Genomic DNA, 21707 nt, shown 5'->3' with positions numbered 1-21707 from the left:
CCATTATCCCACTCCACCTAGCCCTAGGCAACCACCAATCTGTTCTCTGTCTATGGATTTGTCTATTCAGGACATTTCATGTAAATGAAATGATATAATCTGTTGTCCTCTGTGACTGAATTCTTAGCATAATGTTTTCAAAATTCATCGACGTTGTGACATGTATTAGTAGTTTTTATGGCCAAATATTCCATTCCATGAACATTTTGTTTATTCATTCATCAATTGATGGACATTTGGGGTTGTTTCCACTTTTTGGCTATTAGGAATAATGCTTTGAATAATTGTTTTTAGGTTTTGTGCACACATGTTTTTATTTCTCTTGGGTACATACTTCAAGGTGAAATTGCTAGATCATGTGGTAATTCTATGTTTAACCATTTGTGGAGCTACTAGACTGTTTTCCAAAGAAGCCACACCATTTTACATTTCTACCTGCAGTGTATGAGGGTTCTTAATTTCTCCACTTCCCTGCCAACACTTGTTATATGTTTTTTTATTATAACCATCCTAGTGAGTGTCAAGTGGTAGTTCATTGTGATTTCTTTTTTCCTTTCTTAAGATTTTTTCATTGTGGTTTTGATGTGCATTTCTTTGATGCTAACTATGTTGCGCATTTCTTCATGTTCTCAATTGACAGTTTGTGTAACTTCTTTGAGAAATTCCTATTCAGATCCCTTCCCCATTTTTTGATTGGACTGTTGTCTTTTTAATTATTGAATTTAGAAATTTTTTATATATTCCAGATACTCGGCCCTTACCAGATAAATGATTTGCAAAACTTTTCTTCCATTCTCTGTGGGTTGTCTTTTCACTTAAAAATTTTTTTATTGTGACAACATATACAATATAAAAATTTCCACTTTTAAGTGTACAATTCATTGGTGTTAATTGCATTCACAAAGTTGTCTTTTAACTTATTTGATGGTGTCCTTTGCAGAACAATATTTAAAACTTGAACAAAGTCCAGTTTATCTCTTTTTCATTTTGGGGTCTTATCTAAGAAACCATTGCTTTATCTAAGGTCACATAGATTTATTCCTCTTTCCTTCTAAGAGTTTAATAGTTTTAGTTCTTATATTTAGGTCTTTGATCCAGTTTAAGCTAATTTTTGTCTGTGGTGTGAGATAGGGCTCCAATTTCATTCTTTCGTGTGTATCTAGTTGTCCCAGCACCTTTGTTGAAAAGACTGTTGTTCTTTCCCAAAGGTATCTTGGCACCCTTCTCAAAATCAACTGAACATAAATGTGAAGGGTTATTTCTAGAATCTCAATTGATCTATGCATCTAGCCTTATGCCAGCATCATACTGTTGTTGCTTTTTTGATATTTTATTTATCTTTCCCCACCCCCTCACTGTTTGCATTTACTGTGTCTGTTCATCTTTGTTTCTTTAGGGGGCACTGCGAACTACCCCAGGACTTCCAGTGTGGGAGGGAGGCACCTAATAGCTTGAGCCACCTCTGCTTCCTCATACTCTTTTGATTACCATAGCTTATTAAATTTGAAATAGGGACATTTCACTCCAAAGTGTCTTTTTGCTGGACACTTACTTTTCTCTTTTTACCTTACTTTGTATTCCTCATGCTTCCACTCTGTTTCTTAAAAGGAAACTTAGTTCCAAGTCAGTCTCTTCAAGCCCATGTTAATTGTTTTATTAAAATTTAGTGTTGTGAATGTTAAAAACATGTAATTTTATTATATTATTCCATTATTACTAGTGTCACAAATTTTTAATAATTTTCAGATGTCTTGGACGGGAATCTTTTACAAAAAGTTTTTAATTTGCTAATCAACATGTTAGGCTTTGTAACTTGAAGCAGTCTAGTTCTGTCAAAGACGGAATGTGGTATGGCCCTGAGAAGGAGAATCAATATTTGGATAACTTTAATGATTAACTTAGTACTTCAAAAACTGGCTTTTGAAAGACATTTGCAAATATTAACTTTTTAAATTGAATATCTGTAAACTGTTGAAAAGCTGGATCTCTTTATTCCTGTAATACATGTACTCACATAATGAAGCTGAGTATCCTTAAATGAATAAAACCTTGTTTAAAATATGTCAATAGAAAGGATATAGTTTGCAGTTCAGAGAATTTAACGTTTGAAAATCTTTGGACTCAGTGTAGTATAAACTTCATATTCTGTTAATAATTCATCAGAATTTGGTATTACTTGCTTTAACTTCTCAAATTTCTAAATTATACTTTTCATTTTGAGTGATAAAAGGAGTCTGTTTTTCAGTGTCAACACTGCTTTCATATTGAGCCTACCTAGAACTGCAGAAGATAAGAAAAGCTCTGCATACTGACATGACCATTGAGTGTTTTTCCCTAAAATTTTTTTTTAAAGATTTATTTATTTAATTCCCCCCCCCTTCCGGTTGTCTGTTCTCTGTGTCTATTTGCTGTGTCTTGTTTCTTTGTCCGCTTCTGTTGTTGTCAGCAGCACGGGAAGTGTGTGGGCGGCGCCATTCCTGGGCAGGCTGCGCTTTCTTTCGTGCTGGGCGGCTCTCCTTAGGGGCGCACTCCTTGCGCGTGGGGCTCCCCTACGCGGGGGACACCCTTGCGTGGGGCGGCACTCCTTGCGCGCATCAGCACTGCGCATGGGCCAGCTCCACACGGGTCAAGGAGACCCGGGGCTTGAACCGCGTACCTCCCATGTGGTAGACGGACGCCCTAACCACTGGGCCAAGTCCGTTTCCCTCTAAAATTTTTAAACTCCATTATTTTAAAGTCCTTTATTCTATCATAAGATTTATGAAACAGTTCGTCAATTTAGTATTTGTGAATTAAGAGTACCAGTAGAATTGGGTTTCAAAAGATGAAAGTAATACTGTTTTCATCCTTACTCTTGGGCATGTAAGTATAGTTTAAAATATAAAACTTTCCCAAGAGTTACTTATATGTAAAATTCATGTAGCTAGCTCTGTATTTAATGAAGGCTTGTAGAATTCAAAACTGTAGATCAGGGTTTCTCAGCCTTGAGAATATAGCATTTAGGACCAGATAATTCTTTGTTGTGGGGCCTGTTTTCTGTACTGTAGGATATTAACTGCCTCTACCCATTCAATGCCAGTAGCACCCTCTCCCCCTCAGTTATGTCAACCAAAAAATATCTCCAGACATGGTAGTGTCATCCCTCTGGGAGACAAAATTGCCCTCTGTTGAGAACCACTACTATAGATGAGAGTGTTAAAAATAAATCTTACCATTCTTATACTAAACTTTATCCATTTTAGTGTTTGGCAAGTTTTCTTCTTCTGAGTATGATCAGATCTGAGTACTAAATATCTCAGGGGCCAGAAGGAAGACAAAAAGAGAAGTGGGGTGGTAGAGACAGTTTCAGTAATTAAACCTTGGATAAATGAACTGGTTCCTAGAACAGTGCTGAGGATATCGTAGGTGTTTGTGTATATATGTGTAGATATATTTGTAGTAGGTACATACTGGAATCTTTTAAAGTGAGCAGTACTGTCTGCACATATTGAAAAGATAATTGGAGGGCTTACCACTTCATTCTGTGTAAAAGTATATTAGTTTCTTTGGAATTATTGTTTCGAAGCTTGAAGTAAGTGGCTAGAATGTACACATTATTACTAGGTTGTCTAGTGATTGAGCCAGATTGTTTAAGGGAAAGGCTGTTGCAAGCAAATGGTCTTTACTCCGTTAGTGAAGTAGGAAGCTCCATAGGTTATTTAATTTTTTAATTTAAATTTTTTTTTAATTTTTAGGAAGTACTGGGAATTGAACTTAGGACCTCATACATGGGAAGCAGGCTTTCAACCACTGAGCTATACCCGCTCCCCTTGCCTAGGTTTTTGTTGTTTTTGTTTACTTTTTAGGAAGCATTTTTCTTTATAGAAAGCATTTTCCTAACTGTTTGCTATTCTTGAGGCTCTTTTTATACATCTTACACATTTCTTATGCCTCAGACAATTTCAACGAGTAGAGACTATCATAGATGACGAAAGAACTAGATTTTCAAAGTGTTTAGCTTAGAGATTTGGGGCTCTTGCCTTAGATTAGCTAATTTTTGGCCTAAAATGACACGTGGACCTTTGGATGATCACTTCATTTTTTTAAATGTTGTGTCTTATATTTTAATACTGTGAATGACCCACCGTTGGGTGTGATTAACTGAGAGTTGCCATTGCTAGCATATGATGCCCTGAAGTTGTGCATTACTTAGATACAGAGACCTTCATTTAACATTGATCCTTATTTCAGTTTTCCTTTACAATTTGAGAGGCAGTATCCAGATCCTCCTTTCAGAAGGGACAGCTCGTAGTGGCTGGTAATTTAATCTTCACCAAAGCCATTACCTAGATCTAGCTAGCCAAATTCAGGTGGTCCAAAGCAGGCTTTCTGTAGGCTTAGTTGGTAGGCACTCTGGGCCTGGCTGCCTTTACTGAAGTGGGGCTTATTGGTGAACTAGCCAAACAGGGAGGATTCTGAAATGTAGTCGTTCTATTATTGCTATTTATTATTATTCCAGTTGTTACAATATTCATTATTCTTTTATTCAGTGCCCATATAATCCCTTTAAAAATTTTTTAATTTAAGTTTTATTTTAAATTTCAAAAATTTACAAATACTCTGTATTTATCCCAGCAAGCAGTGACTCTTCCTTCTCCTTTCCTCCCCTATCTCCTGAATGTTGAGTTGGCTGAGTTACATTTTAAAATAATAATATGATGATAAAATCCAACAGGGGAAGAAGAACATGACAGGGAACCCAACTCTGCAGTCTCTTCCCCTCCCCTCACTTTGACATGACTCCTTGGGACTGAGGTCCTTTTTGGGGCACCTTTTGAATTTTCCTTTGAGGCTAGAGCTCTTTTAGCTGCCTTCTCGCTCTGCCCCTTGTTTTGGTATTGTATGTATAACAAAATTTTCCATTTTAACTATTTTTAAGTGTACAGTTCAGTGGTATTAATTACTTTTATAGTGCTGTGCTTCTTCACCACCTTCCACTTACACTAAAACTTTTCATCACCCAAAACAGAAAATGTTCCTCTTGAGCTGTAACTGCCTATTTCCTCTCCCCCATAGATTAGGTACTCTCTGTCTCTGAATTTATTCTAGATATTTCATATATGAGAAATCATACCATATCTTTCCTTTTGTATCTGGCTTATTAGCATAATGTCTTCAGGGTTCATCCACGTTGTTGCATGTGTTAGAACTTCATTCCTTTTTATGGTCTCCCCTCACCTTTTTATTGAGGTGAAATTTACATAACATAAAATTACCATTTTGTAGTGAACAGATTCATTGGCATTTAGTACATGCAACCACAACTTTTATCAGATGCCAAAATATTTCCATTACTCCAAAATAAAGCCCATGCTCATTAAATAGTTAATTTTCACCCACCCACCCCCAACCCCTGACAATCACCAGTCGTCTTTCTGTCTCTGTGGCTTGACTCTGGCCCCCTTTTTAAGGGGACCTGTTGGATGGGGGATATGCTTTGGCCAAAAATAAATTATTGGACTTCCGAAACCTAGGTAGTACTGGTACTCAAAGTTGTATCTCTTTATTTTTAAAAACTCTTAAGTACAAATGTTATTTATATTTATGTGTATATTTTCATTTTCTTTTTTATTATTATTTTTTAATATGTCATTTATTCAAATGTTCCTTGTTGATTGGCATGTATACAATATCTTCTAATTTGGTTATACAAGCCTTCTAGCCTTGAGTAAACTTCACATGCTTCCTTTAGATATGCGCTTATTTTCCATCAGGCAAGGTACATAAATACATTTAAAAAATTGGTTCTAATAACAATGTAATTTTTCCATTTGATATATATAGGCATCAAATATTCATTGTTGATTCATTATGATTGCTCTGAAAAATGTCTTTACAAGTTTGATTTCCAGCTAACACAGTGTGAATGTCCTGGGACACTGGCCCTCTGTCAGGGACTCTGAAGTTTATTGAAGGTTTTCTGTATATTTTATTTTTTTATTTTTTATTTTTTTTTAAAGATTTATTTATTTATTTAATTCCCCTCCCCTCCCCCGGTTGTCTGTTCTCTGTGTCTCTTTGCTGCGTCTTGTTTCTTTGTCCGCTTCTGTTGTCGTCAGCGGCACAGGAAGTGTGGGCGGCGCCATTCCTGGGCAGGCTGCACTTTCTTTCGCGCTGGGCGGCTCTCCTTACGGGTGCACTCCTTGCGCGTGGGGCTCCCCTACGCGGGGGACACCCCTGTGTGGCAGGGCACTCCTTGCGCGCATCAGCACTGCGCATGGGCCAGCTCCACACGGGTCAAGGAGGCCCGGGGTTTGAACCGCGGACCTCCCATGTGGTAGACGGACGCCCTAACCACTGGGCCAAGTCCGTTTCCCTGTATATTTTATTTTAAACATCGTAACTCTTTTAATGCTTTAGTTTTCTATCCTAAAGTTATATAAAATATAATAAAATTACATTAATAGTTATGTATAGTAACCAGATAATTGTATGCAAATTGTACATGATAGCATTTGTGTGTCTCTACATTAAAATAGGGGTTTACAACCTGTGTCAAATGGTGTCATTTTGGTCCAGAAAGTTCTTGATTGCAAGGCTGTCTAGTGCATTGTAAAATGTTTAGCAACATCCTTGGCTTCTACCCACTTGATGCCAGTAGCATTTCTCTCCCCCAGTTATGATAACCAAAAATATATCCAGGTGATACCACGTGTTCTCTGGGAGAGAGAAGTTCCCCTGATTGAGAGCCACTACATTACAATAATTCTTTTTGAGAATTTGGCTTTCTCTTTTAGTAGATAGAGACCATAAATACATTATGTGTTAGAAATAGTCATCACAAGGTGATAGAGGAGAATTGCTAAATCACTTTTGGAGCTTAGTTAATATTACTTTTCATAATTGTCCCTAAAACTGTTTGCATTCCTTTAAAATTTTTATTTTAGTTTTTAATTTTGATTTTTGGCAATACTTTTCTGGATGATTATGTAAGGGTCATTCCTTGTTTGGCTATGCTATGACAGCAATTCATCTTGATTGCCTAGTAGGAAGTAATTTCATGGAAAACATAAATATAGCAGTATGTGTTTATCAGAAATATTAAAGGTTGTGTCATCCGGTTTTAAAATGCTATGGATAAGGCATTCAACAGTTGAAAGTTCTCTTTTCTCAAAATGCAAAGATTCTCTGGTTACTACTTAAATCTCATTATTTCTCAGTTATTACATGTAAAATAAATGAAATTTAAAAGGAATATTTTATCTAAAATTTGTTTCAAAATATGTACCCTGCAGAAATATTACAGTTCTCATCTTAGACTCCCTCTGGAATTGAAAATGACCATTTTTTAAGATTTTGTTACTGTGAGCTCATTTTCTAACTAGTTTGTGATTTTTCATCTGTATACAGTGAAATATAATTGGGAACAAAATCCTGAGAAAAATAGGACTGGGGATATGGTGATGATGGAGAACCAAAAGGGGGGAATTGAATGTAATATGAGTATTACCAGTAAGTTCAGTAGTAGTGTTGGGAGATGGCATCTCACCTGGCTTTTTACTGAGCATAAAATATTTTAAAAGGCCATGGGAATAAAGAGAAAGTAGAAGTTTGACTGCCTTCTCTGCATAGTAAAATTCACTTTCAATAAATTGTAGCTCTTTCCAGTGCATGGAAAGAATTGAGTCCATTCCTGTTTAATTCTTTACATCTAAGTTCCTAAGTATAGATGTGGAAATTATGTTATTAAACATAATGAGCTTTCATAGGAATACTGTGCTTTAGCTGCTTTTTCTCCCCAACATGTGCAAGTAATGTCTTTAATGCTTTATTTTCATTTTACTTCTTTAGAGACTATGTTAGGAGTGAACTGGAGTCTGCCTATGAAGGACCAATGTATTTAGAACCCCTCTCCATGAATCGGTTTACCACAGCCTTAATAGGTAAGTTGTATAAAAGAGTTAAAAGTGTAGGTAGGAAACAACCAGTCTTACCATCTTATAAAATTGTTGCATACTTAAGAAATAATTGGAAAATTATTTACTGTCACTCTTTCCCAAATACAGTATTGTCATATGTTGTATTTTCTTAGTCATCTTTTCCTGTGCATAAATGTTTATTTTACACATTTGTAATTAAATTATACATAGTCCATAGTCACTTCTTTCTTCCTTTTTTTTTTTTTTAAGTATTTTAAGTATTGGGTAAATCTAATTTTTAAATAAAGCCAGTTTTTACTTTGTAAGATTAAATAAGATAAATACATAATACCTTAAATTTGTTGTTGAAAACCATCATTCCACAGTCCAATAAAAATAAATTGCCAGACTTTTGAGCTCAAACCTTCAGGTCTTGCTGGGATGAGTATTGAGTTCCTGGTTTGCCCGTTATAGCAGGTCCCTTCTTAGATGCTCCAGGGAATTACTTAGAAACATGTATATAATGCCTGAGATTTCAACTACTAAACATCCCTCCCTGCTTCTACTGGAAGGGGCTTGTGAGGCAAATTTGAGGGTGCTTGTAGGGGATAAAATCCCAGTGGCTTGTAGTTTTTGTGCAGTAAAGGGGCCATTTTTCTCTCTTGTAGTTGGCCTGTCTAATTTGGTTCTAATTTTGGGTATAACCTTGCAATCCTTAACATTTCCTATAACCCATTTGCTTGTGATCTGAACTATATTTAATAGCTTTTAATTGAGCCAAATAAAATTTCTTATTTAAAAAAAAAATTACCAGGAACATCAAGAACTAGAGATGTAGTTGAAATATTGAGGTAGTAGAATGGTAAAAATAGAAATGTTGGTTTAGGCCCAAAGAGACTGTAAATCTCAAGTGAGGTCCCAGTTAGAAAAGGAAGTGAGCGAAAACTTATTTTATAACTCTTATTAAATACACCCATGTAGAGGGCATTAAAGCTCATCCATGTGTAGAGAGGATTAGATTTTGAATATCGAAGGAGGATTTCTTCAGAGAGAACTATTTCTCTGAAGTACCTCCCTATTCTTTTCTGTCTAGTGAATTCAGTAGCAGACCACTTGGAGAGCCTGACACACCTTCTGTAAGCCTAAGGCTTGCTGTCAGCTAGTGTCTGGCTCAGGCCTGAAAACTTAAAGTCACACTATATAAAATTAGCCACATGTGGCTATTGAGCACTTGAAATGTGGCTAGTTTAAATTAAGGGGTGCTCTTAAATGTTAAGCACACACCCAATTTCAAAGGTCTGGTACAAAAGAAAGAAAAAATACCTTATTCTTTTTTTTTTACATGAATGTTTTTGATAATATTGGGGGTGTATGGTGAAATAAAATATTTTTAAAATAATTTTCCCCATTTCTCTTTACTTTTAAAAATGCGGCTACTAGAAAATTTTAAATTACCTATGTGGATCATATTATAGTTCTAATCTAAAGGGCTAGCAGTAGACTGACTGGCTGTTGCAGTGTTGACTGTGGAGTGAAAATGCCTTGTGGGATTCTTCTGTATCTTTTCATTTGTTGAGGCAAAGGATGTGAGTTGTCTGTGGACTAGAAGAGATCCCCAAGAACCTCTGGGATTTTCTTAGGTCTTGTCCAAGAGGGCCACTTAAAGGGATGAAGCAGCCTAAAAGGGATTGAATTTTCAGATTCCCAGCAGCAGAAGAGGGTGCATGACAAGTCTCAAGGGTGCAAGTGTGAGGTCCACAATGATGGGAACAGTCTCAGAGCCCATAAAAGAGTACAGGAGAGAGGAAGTCTGTTTTAAATACCCCAAGTCCAGAGAGTACCAACATCAGATCATAAGAGTACAGGTCAAGAATTTTCCTGCGTCTCTCCCTCTCCTTACTCCCTTCCTGCTCCAGTCCTGAATGAACCAGGGAAAGACAGTAAGAATCTTTTTTTTTTTTTTTTTAATTTTTTAATTTTTTATTGACTTTGTAATAATATTACATTAAAAATATATATGTGAGGTCCCATTCAACCCCACTCCCCCACCCCCCCTCTCCCCCCCCCCAACAACACTCGTTCCCATCATCATGACACATCCATTGGATTTGGTAAGTACATCTTTGGGCACCTCTGCACCTCATATACATTGGTTCACATCATGGCCCATACTCTCCTCTATTCCATCATGTAGGCCCTGTGAGGATTTACAATGTCCGGTGATTACCTCTGAAGCACCATCCAGGGCAGCTCCATGTCCCGAAGACGCCTCCTCCTCTCATCTCTTCCTGTCTTTCCCCATACCCTTTGTCCATTATGTCCACTTTTCCCAATCCAATGCCACCTCTTCTATGTGGACACTGGATTGGTTGTGTCCATTGCACCTTTATGTCAAGAGGAGGCTCAGATTCCACCTGGATGCTGGATGCAATCCTCCCATTTTCAGTTGTAATCACTCTAGGCTCCATGGTGTGGTGGTTGTGAATCTTAACACAACCTCTCTATTCCCTTCCTCATCTGGAGACTTACTACCTATAGCCCTATAGCAGGCCTGAGCTAGGTAAGGGAGAAGCCTCAACTTTAAAGCAGTTTCAAAGTTTTGATTATTATTGAATTGAGATTGTATAACCGAGGGGAGACTAGAAAGTTAAAGGACTTGCCTTAGGTTTTGTTTAGGGGTGGAAAAACTAATCTCTAAAGAATGGATTTTAAAAGACAGTAGGAGACAAAAACAAATTTGCTTTATGAATTTATTCTGAATTAGTATATTCAGTAATGACAACATTGAGTTATAAAAATATTTTGTTAGGTTAGAAAGCCTTTATTTTATTCTCTTCTATTTTGTGAAGATTCAAGTTAGTATAAATCTGAAAATTTCTTTAAATTTTTCTGTCTGTGGTTATGGTAGTCTGTATCTAGTAGTTACTCAACTAATAAACCCTGAACTGTAATTTAGGGTTCATAGTTTGTGCAGTGTAGTTCCGTGGATTTAAAAAATTTTTTATTTTGTTATCTACCATATATACAATCTTAATGTTTTTCCTTTTAACCATATTTGGATATATATCTTTCAGTGCTATTAATTGCATTCAATTCACAGTGTGTGGTACTATCATCACCATCCATTCCCAAAACATTTCCATCATTCTAAATAGGAACCCTGTACTTTTTAAGCTTTAACTTCTCATTCCCTATTCCCACTTCTTCCCCTGGTAACCTATATTCTATATCCTGACTCTGAGTTTGCTTATTCTAATTGTGTCAAACCAGTGAGATCATGCAATATTTTCCCTTTTGTATCTGACTTATTCCACTCAACATGATGTCTTTGAGGTTCATCCATGTTCTCAAATGTATCAAGACTTCATTCCTTTTTACAGCTGAATAATATTCTATTGTATGTATATATAACATTTCATTTATGCAGTCTTTGGTTATTGGACACTTGGGTTACTTCTGTTTTTCAGAAATTGTGAATTATGCCACTGTGAACATTAGTGTGGAAATACCTGTTCGAGCCCCTGCTTTCAATTCTTTGGGTATATACCTAGTAGTGGGATTGCCAGGTCATGTGGTAGTTCTATACTTAGCTTTCTGAGGAATCACCAAACTGCCTTCTACAGCGGCTATACCACTTGACATTGTCATGAGCAGTGAATGATAATTCACATTCTTCCCATTTCTATCTGGATGTATTTTTCTCTGTTTTCCTTGTGGTTATCATAGCATTAAAATTTAATATTCTAAATATATATAAAATATATTTGTTTTGATACTAATTTACCTTTAGTAGCATGCACGTATACTTTTCCTATATTCCTCCATTCCCTGCCAGGTTTTTTCCTACTTATTACTGCTTTTATGTTTCATATATTGCATGTCCAAAAATCTAGATTTATTGTTACTTTTTAATGCATTTGCATTTCAGCATCTGTAGGAAGAAGTGGAGTACATGCCATACAATAATACTGACATATGTAACTACCCAAATGGTTACCATTACCGTGGCTCTTTTTTTTTATGTTGCTTTGAACCACTGTCTCGTGTCCTAGTTTTAACCTGAAGAACTCCGCTTAAGATTGCTTTTGGGGCAAGCCAGTGGTGATGTACTCCATCAGCATTTGTTTATCTGAAAATGTTTCAATCTCTCCCTCATTTTTTTTTTCTGTCTGGTTGTGCCATCATCTTTTTTTGGTATGTCGCTGTGCCACGTGAGGCCTGCCCCTCTCCCCGCCTGTCTGGGATGCCTTTTCTCTCTTTTTTTTTTTTTTCTCCCCAGGAGGTCCCAGGGATCTAACCCTGGTCCTCCATATGGTAAATGGGAACTCAATTGCTTGAGTTACAGCTACTTCCATCTCCCTTATTTTTGAAAGGGAGTCTTGCTGGATAGAAAGTTTTTAGCTGGTAGTTGTTTTCTTTCAGCACTTTAAATATTTCAACCCACTACCTGCTTGCCTCCATGATTTCTGGTGAGAAATCAGCAGTCTCATTCGGATTTCCTTGTATATAACATGTTGCTTTTCTCTTGCAGCTTTCTGAATTCTCTCCTTGTCTTTTGCACTTTGATAGTGTAATCAATGTAAGATGTGGGGTGTATTTTTCTTCATTTTACCAGTTTTGGTGTTCTCTGAGCTTCTTGGATATGCTTATTTACACCTTTTATAAAAAAAGTGGGAAGTTCTCTTCCTTGGCTATTCTTTCTCCCCCTTTCTCTCTTTTCTTCTCTTTCTGAGACTCCCATAATGCATATATTGGTGTGCTTTATGTTGTCCCAGAAGTGTTTTAGACTCTCTTTGCTTTTAATATTTCTTTTTTCTTTCTGCTCCTCAGCTGACGCATTTCAAGTGTTTTGTCTTTGGGTTCACTCATTCTTCTGCAAGCTTCATTCTGCTGTTGAAACATTCCTGGGAGTTTTTCATTTTGGTTATTGATTATGGTTTTCAACTCCATTAGTTCTGTTTGGTTCCTTTGTAAAATTTTTTTTAACTTAGATTCTCATATTGTTCATCCATTGTTTTTTTGTTTTGTTTTGTTTTTAATTCCTTTTTTTTTTTTTAAGATTGATTTATTGATTTATTTATGTCTCTCCCCTTCCCTACCCCCCCCCCCCCCCGTTGTCTGCTCTCTGTGTCTATTCGCTGAGTGTTGTTCTGTGACCACTTCTATCCTTAGCAGCAGTACCGGGAATCTGTGTTTCTTTTTGTTGCATTATCTTGTTGTGTCAGCTCTCCATGTATGTGGCACCATTCTTGGGCAGGCTACACATTCTTTTGCACTGGGCGGCTCTCCTTCCGGGGCGCCCTCCTTGTGCGTGGGGCTCCCCTATGCGGGGGACACCCCTGCATGGCATAGCACTCCTTGCGCACATCAGCACTGCACTTAGGCCAGCTCCACACGGGTCAAGGAGGCCTGGGGTTTGAACCGCGGACCTCCCATGTGGTAGACAGACACCCTATCCTTTGGGCCAAGTCTGCTTCCCTCATTGTTTTTTCTGATATCTTGTAGTTCTTTATCTGTTCTTTCCTTCATCTCCTTAAGCAATTTTAATATATTTTTTAAAGGCACTGTTTGGTAAGTCCACATTCTTGACTCTTTATTGATGTTTTCTCTATTTTAGCATCTTCCTTTGGAAGGGCTGTCATTTCCTGTTCCTTTGTTTTTCTTGTACTTTTCTGTTACCTGTGTATATTTTTCATTTTAAAAAACAATTTGTTGAAGTATATCATTCATACATGAACATATATAAACAATGAGTGTAGTAAAAGTTGTGAACATAAAAAGAAACATGCCTAACACCATACAGGACTCCCATACATCAGCCCACCTTGCATTGTTGTGAAATACCTTGCATTGTTGTGAAATATTTGTAACAAATTATGAAAGAGCATCGTCGAAGTATTCTTACTAGCCATATCTTACGTTTGGTGTATTTTAACCCAACCCACACTATTAGTAATATTTTTGTTACTTATTCACAAACCATATAATTTACCTGAAGTGTACAATCAGTGGCATTTGGTATAATCTCAGAGTTGTGTATTCGTCACTTAAATTAATATGAGCATTTTCATTCCTCCAAAAAAAAAAAAAGTCAGCCATTATCATACTCCAATGTTAGCACTACTAATCATAGACCCTGTCATGTGCTTTTATACCATTTTCTATTCATTTCCAAACATTTATAAACAACTTACAATTCTGCACAGATTAAACCTCAATTTTCCATTCTCTAAACACATTTTAAATACTATGTATCATATTAATCATATTCTTCCATGAAAGAAGATAAATGAAGCCTGTAACCCCAGAGCAGAGCACAGACTTAAGTGCTGGCATAGATGTACGAGAATTTTCAGTGCATGGAGATAGTTTACATCATGCCCAACAAGGAAATTTAAATATTGTAAGTATGAGCACAGTGAAAATTCGATACAGCAGAATGAAAAATTCACAGTCATTCCTGGTTTTAAAGCATTTCCCCTAAATTCTTTATTTCTTTAAACATTTTAACTTTCTAATGTAATTTTTATTTTTTGATTTATTTAAAAAAAGCATAATTTAATGGTGAAGACCAATATTCTCCTGCTTCATCTCCCTCCATTCTTGTATAACATTCCTTAGAGGCTGCTGCTTACAATTCTTGATAATTTCTTTTCATTTGTCCCTTTCTGGAAATCCTCTTAGTATGTGGATCTCCTGTACTAAGCCCAATTTTCTACTGTTTTATTTTTCTTCTCTTTTTGTTGGTGTGTGTGTTTAGATTTTTTTTTCACTTTCTCAGAGTTCTCCCATCTCTCAGCTGTTCTATTGCATTTTTTTTTCCTCAAGATTTATTTATTTGACTTAATTTATTTATCTCCTCCCCTTCCCTCGTGGGTCATCAGCTCTCTGCAGCAGTATAGGCCATCATCTCTCCACAGGCCATTTTGCCTTTACCAAGAGGTCCATCCCAGTAATTGAACCCGGGGCCTCCCATATAGTAGACGGGAACCCAGTCGCCTCAGCTATATCCACCTCCCCTGCATTTTTATTTCTGCTACTTTTTTTTTTTTTTTTAAAGATTTATTTATTTATTTAATTTCCCCCCCCTCCCCTGGTTGTCTGTTCTTGGTGTCTATTTGTTGCGTCTTGTTTCTTTGTCTGCTTTTGTTTCTTTGTCCGCTTCTGTTGTCGTCAGCGGCACAGGAAGTGTGGGCGGCGCCATTCCTGGGCAGGCTGCACTTTCTTTTCACGCTGGGCGGCTTTCCTCACGGGCGCACTCCTTGCGCGTGGGGGCTCCCCCACGCGGGGGACACCCTTGCGTGGCACGGCACTCCTTGCGCGCATCAGCACTGCGCATGGCCAGCTCCACACGGGTCGAGGAGGCCTGGGGTTTGAACCAAGGACCTCCCATGTGGTAGACGGACGCCCTAACCACTGGGCCAAAGTCCGTTTCCCTTTTTTTTTTTTTAAAGATTTATTTATTTATTTCTTCCCCTTCCCCCTCCCCTATTGTCTGCTCTTTGTGTCCATTTGCTGTGTGTTCTTCTTTGTCTGTGTTCTCATTGGGCATCTCTGGGAATTGATCCTGGGACCTTCCGTAGTGGGAGAGAGGCGATCATTCTCTTGTGCCACTTCCGCTCCCTGTTCTGCTATGTCTGCTTACTGTCTCTCCTCCGTGTCTCTTTGTTGTGTCATCTTGCTGTGCCAGCTCTCTGCCAGCTCTCTGCATCAGCCGGCACTCCTGTGTGGGGTGGCATTTCTGCACGGGGTGGCACTCCTGCATGGGCTAGCACTCTACGTGGGCCAGCTTGCCTTCACCAGGAGGACCCTGGGCATCGAACCCTGGACCTCCTATATGATAGGCAGGAGTCCAACTGCTTGAGCCACATCTGTTTCCCCAGAGAGGAATATTTCTAACTCCTGTAGGGTCAGCAGGTGGCAAGGTAATACCCTTGGAAGCAGTGTTCAGGAAGTTGAAGAGATCTCACTTTTAGGGTATAGAATTTTATTTAATCCTTTATTTTAATTTTGGTGCCCCACCTTTGCTCTTGGGCTAGAGGTGATGTCTCCGAGCCTCAGTTTTATCCTCTCCAGAGAACAAACCTTAGTCTTCCTCCCAGGGTGAGGAAAAGAGTAATGGCCTGGCTAAAACCACTTTGAGTTGTGCTGTAACTTTGTTTTCAAAATATTGGTGGCCTCTTCTCTTGTTCTCTTTTATCTTTTCTTTGTGAAGTTTTCTCTTTTATGCCTTTTGACTGTTTTTCACATTATTCGTGTATTGGTTTAAGGACTAAAATTAATGCTCTATGGAGAAGATACCACATGTATTTGATAAGATAGATTGTTTAATTGTTCAGCTTTGTGTAAAACTGGTTGCCATTTTTGCATTCTTCTGGTTGTATATAACACAAAAATACCCAAAAAAGTTTTTATTTCGTTTTAGTTTTGGTTGGTAACATGGAAGAGAATTTGACTGAATGATTTTTAAGTTAATCTGAAAGAGTACATGTTAAAAAATTTACGTGACCTTCTGAAAGAGCAGTGAGAGGGACCTTGTCCAGTCATAGAAATGGAATAGTGTGGTACTGTCATCAGAATAGACAGATCAATGAGAAAGCATTAGCACAAATCCAAATAAAAGGTTTTGAACTATACCAAAGTGGCATTTCAAATAATGAGAAAAAGAGTATATGATTCTAATAACCAATTAAATATGTTTCTTCTGTCTATCAGTAATTCTACTGTTAGGAATTTAACCTATGAAAGTATTATGAAATGTGGTTCTAGTAGTTTGTACAAAGATGTCATAAATGGATAAGCTTATTATACAAAGCATTGTATAATTATGAAGTATTTAGAAACAGCCAAAGACAAATAGTGTGTCACATACATTTGGTGTAATATACCACACATCTATTAAAAATAAGCATGTATACATTTATTAATACAGAAAGATAAGTGCATTATCTTAAATGACAAAACTAATTACAGTATGATCCCCTTTATATATACAACATTTGTGTATATTCACATGCATAAAAAACATTTGGAAGGGTAATATAATATGAACAGCTAACGTTTGTTGTGCACTTACTAGGCTTCAGATACAATGCTAAAATTGTGCATGGAATACGTCATTTAATGGACCCCAGTTCTTAACAGTGGTACCTTTGTGTAATGGGATTATAGGAGATTGAATTTTCTCTTCTTTTATAACTTTTCTTTAATAATCACGTGCAATTCCTCATGAGAAGAATTTGTTATTTAAACTTTTCAAGAGTTTAACTTTCATGATTGAGTTATTTGAGAGGGCTTCATGGTCCTGTAAAAATGATTAAAGATCAAAAATGTTGTTGCGGAATGATCTTAGGCAAGTAACAGAATCTCTCTCTTGGATTTTATGCTTTCACTAGATATTCCAACAGTTAAGTTTTGAGTACCTTTGGAAAAGGAGCTGTATATAACAACAGATAAAAGCAGTAGTAACTGAATTATTAAAATGCTGATTTTATATTCTTTAAAACTCTCTCTATATTGTACATGCCATCTGGAATGTGAAGAAGTTTAATGTGGATTTATATTTTTTTTTCTATTCGGTCCCAGGAAATTAGTATTTAGAAATCACAGAATGGGTGAATATGTAATTATAGTCAGATAAAGTTAAACATGTGTTTAAAATAATGCCATCCAATTGATCTACTTAGATTTCTTCAGAGCAGCCTTCTAGATTCCTAATAAAGGCCTCGTCTTTGTAGATAGTGCTTTTTCTTTTGTTTATTTTGTGGAAACTAAGTGCTCATAATTTAAATGCATACTTCTCTTTCTTTTAGGTCAGTTGGTGGTGTGTACTTTATGCTCCTGTGTCATGAAAACGAAGCAGATTTGGCTCTTTTCAGCTCACATGCTTCCTCTGTTAGCAAGACTCTGCCTTGTTCCTTTGGAAACTATTGTTATCATAAACAAATTTGCTATGATTTTTACTGCGTTGGAAGTTCTCTATTTCCTTGGGTCTAATCTTTTAGTACCTTATAACCTCGCTAAGTCTGCCTACAGAGAATTGGTTCAGGTAAGACTGACAACCACATGCAGGTAGATAAAATACTACTTAAGTAACAAGTACATTAAAGGTGTAGGTTTTTTTCGCCCCTATAGTCATGGTCATGGTAACATTCTGTTTTATAGTTTCAAAGTAGTAGTTATTTTCAGCTCAGTTAGGAGTGTCTGGAATTCTTTATTATAAAGTTCTGGTAAGAAGCAGTTATGTGAAGTGATTCTCTGGAGGCAGACTATCTCGGTTCATATCCTGGTGCTGCCGTTTTCTAGCTATGTAACCTTGGGATAATTACTTACCCTCACTCATCTGTAAAATGGAGCTAATAGTAGCAGTTGTACCTTCCTCATACGGTTGCTATGAGATTTAAGTGAATTAGTGCATGCGGAGGCCCTAGTTCAATGTCAGGCAGATGGTAAGTGTTCAGCATGTATTAGCTATTATAACATGGTAACACATGTTTTCAATTCTTTAGAAATGAAAAAAATTGAAGACCCAGAAGTCAAATCCTAAGTTTTCTCCTGGTTATAGTCCTTGTATGAATAGTTTCTTCCCTATGCTTGTAAAATTTATTTAAACCAAAAAGGTAAATAGTTCTGGGCCCTAATGTAATGGGTTTCATTTAGATACATACTTGTACTGGCTTTGCCAGCATAAAATGATTCTTGGAGTCCAGTTTCTTCTCTCCTTTTTTTCAGCCTTTGCTCTAAAACATTATTCTAGGACACAAGCAGTAGACATTTGAAAGAGAAGTATTTCCATTGATTTCATCGATAATTAAATTTCAGTATATAAAATCTTAAAACTGACATGGATATAAAAAGAGTGTTAAAATGAGTATAGTCTTTTATTTTTGACCTTTGTATATGGTACCGTATTAAGGTACAGGAAGCTCTCAGGTTAACCAACCTAATTTAGTAAAGGAAGCAGTCCCTTATGGCCCCAGGAGGAGATCTTCCAGAAAAATCCTCCTAAGGTCTTGGCTGAAGCCTGATTCTTTTTTCTTCATCTTATGCAGTGATTAACTTGGCTGGTTTTCCAGGAAGTAGATCTTCCGAAAAAGAGGAGGTTATTTTCACACTCTCAAGGAAGAGCCCCTGCACAGGGAAAAAATTGTGGTTTTCAGAGTACCAGGATGACAGAATATATTTTTTCTTTGAATTCAGTCTTGTGGTTCTATCCCAGTTTGTCATAGACTATAGATATTCAGTAAATATCTTGAATATTAAATGTTTACTGATCAAAGCCTCTTTTTCAGTTGCCATGTTTACTTAATTGCCATAAGAGTTATGCCTCACCAGGTGCTGTGTTTGAAAATAAATCATAGATTATGAAATGTGTGTCCTAGAAAGAACTGGATAGGCAAGAAATGGGAACCTGTCAGGTTTTTTAGTGGATTGTTGCTTTCAGGAGGAAGAGTATTTCCTACCTCCCAATGATCAGTATGCTTCTAGTAATAATTTCACAGGTAGTTAGACAATTCCCTTTCCTTTAACACTTTACAGTTTGAGGGGGAAAGGTGGTTAATTGTGATTAAATTGTTCCCACATATTTGCTTTATAGATGAAAATTTAAAGATTTTGAGTAACTGCAGGCCAGTCTGTTTTAACTTAATATACTTAAATGATTTCAGTACTTGCTATCTGCTTAGAGATAGATATTAATTAGAAACCTGAAAAAAGAACTTCTTTATGATTTACTAAGAAAAGTAATTCGAGTTCATTGAAACATTATGATATCACATTAGGAGATTCTAGCAAGACCATATGACTTCTTTTTTTTTTTAAAGATTTATTTATTTATTTAATTCCCTCCCCTCCCCCTGTTGTCTGTTCTCTGTATCTGTTTTGCTGCGTCTTGTCTTGTTTCTTTGTCTGCTTCTGTTGTCAGCGGCAGGTCAAGTGTGGGCCAGGTCAAGTGTGGGCGGCACCATTCCTGGGCAGGCTGCACTTCCAAATGGTGCAGGCTGCACTTCCTTTTCGCGCTGGGGGCTCTCCTTAGGGGCGCACTCCTTGCGTGTGGGGTTCCCCTACGCGGGAGACACCCCTGTGTGGCAGGGCACTCCTTGCGCACATCAGCACTGTGCATGGGCCAGCTCCACACGGGTCAAGGAGGCCTGGGGTTTGAACCGCGGACTCGCGGACCTCCCATGTGGTAGACGGACGCCCTAACCACTGGGCCAAGTCCATTTCCCCAGATGACTTCTTAAGTTAGGGTTTTGCAAGTCTCCCTGGTAGAGCCTTGTTACGTTACTAGGGTTTGGTCCCTGGCTTAGTAACTCTAGAAACTTGCTTACGTCTGTGTTCCTAGATTTAATGAGATTCTGGGAATGAATTCCTGCTAATCAGTCTCCTAAGAGATTGTCTTATAAACTAGACAACTAATTTATTAATTTATATTAGATTAATAAATATTTTTTAATAGAGATACCCACTTCCTGATGTTAATGTACTTGGCCAACCAAATAAACTGAGAAATGTTGCTTGATAATACTCAAGGAAGAAGGAGAATTGATTTGTCTGGGGGAAAAGACTTATTAACTGTCTTTGTCCCTTAATAGAGTAAAACCTCTCCAGTTAAATATTCATGTCTTCCACTGAAACTATTTTTTATCTGTGACATTCCTGAATAAATCCTGAAAAATTCTGAAAAATCCCTCATTTTACATTTCCTGTTTTCCTAGTCATTCATGCCAGTCCTGATCACTTTGATTAGATATGGGTATTTCTCAAGCTCCTCAAACTGCCTTTGAAAGGATATATTATTAGTTTTGCTCACAGCTAACCTTATTCATTATGTCAGTGATCTAATTAGTTTTACACTGAATTTGACCTTATCTCTAAACCATTAGGCAGTTTGCTGGTGTAATCAGATGAGTGTGTTTCAGGTATTAATAATAAAGCAAAATCAGTGAATTTAAAAGAAAAAAATTTGTGCTGTTTATTAACTTTGTATAGAGCTAACTTGAAAGGAATTTAGCTTGAAACAATTTGCAATAAAAGAAGAGCTGCTTGAGTTTTCTCTTTAAAATACTAAACTCTTTAAAAATGTTTTAATTGATGTGATAGAATTGTTTTAATATGTAAACTGATCTAATCTTATTTCCTTGTTCAGGTAGTGGAGGTATATGGCCTTCTAGCCTTGGGAATGTCCCTGTGGAATCAACTGGTAGTTCCTGTTCTTTTCATGGTTTTCTGGCTTGTCTTATTTGCTCTTCAGATTTACTCCTATTTCAGTACTCGAGATCAACCTGCATCACGTGAGAGGCTTCTTTTCCTTTTTCTGACAAGGTAATTAATAAGAGTATATTATACGTAACCACAGAAAGATAAAACTTTGATCTAGGAATAGTAAGTTTTGATAATTATTTCTGTCAGTCACACAGTAGTAATTCATTTAAGATAGGATTTTCATTCTGGTCTGGGAGTGCAGGAGGGTGTTAATATTATAATGCTACATTGACTGAACTATGGATCAAAGGTGTAGCAAGTGATTTGTGGAAAGATAATAGCAAATTAAAAAAATAGTTTTTCCATTTAAATTTATCTTGGGTGCATAAGATAAAGCTATGTTGTTAAAATAACTATCTGTTATCTAGTATTTATTATGTGCCAGATATACTACTAAACACATTGCCTTACTATTCATCTTTACAACAACCCTGAGAGGTAGGTGTGTTTATTATCTTTACCATTTTATATCTGAGGGCAATGTAAAACAGAGTAATTGCCCCACATGACACTTTAAAAAGTGGCAGAACTGAGACTCACACCTAT

At 36.9% G+C, this 21707-nt stretch overlaps 1 protein-coding gene across 1 annotated transcript in view; it reads left to right on the top strand.

The window, feature by feature from the left end:
• Positions 1–21707, top strand: part of RNF145 (ring finger protein 145) — a 71820-nt gene that overhangs the window by 30655 nt on the left and 19458 nt on the right. Inside the window, exons 4-6 of the mRNA XM_023587398.2 lie at positions 7831–7922; positions 17711–17946; positions 21046–21221. Coding sequence (XP_023443166.1) covers positions 7831–7922; positions 17711–17946; positions 21046–21221 — 504 coding nt within the window. The remainder of the gene's footprint in view (positions 1–7830; positions 7923–17710; positions 17947–21045; positions 21222–21707) is intronic.

Source organism: Dasypus novemcinctus, chromosome 2, assembly GCF_030445035.2.
Source record: "Dasypus novemcinctus isolate mDasNov1 chromosome 2, mDasNov1.1.hap2, whole genome shotgun sequence".
Taxonomy (NCBI): domain Eukaryota; kingdom Metazoa; phylum Chordata; class Mammalia; order Cingulata; family Dasypodidae; genus Dasypus; species Dasypus novemcinctus.
The sequence above is the reverse complement of the archived record's forward strand: the minus strand, read 5'-3'. Positions and strand labels throughout refer to the sequence as shown.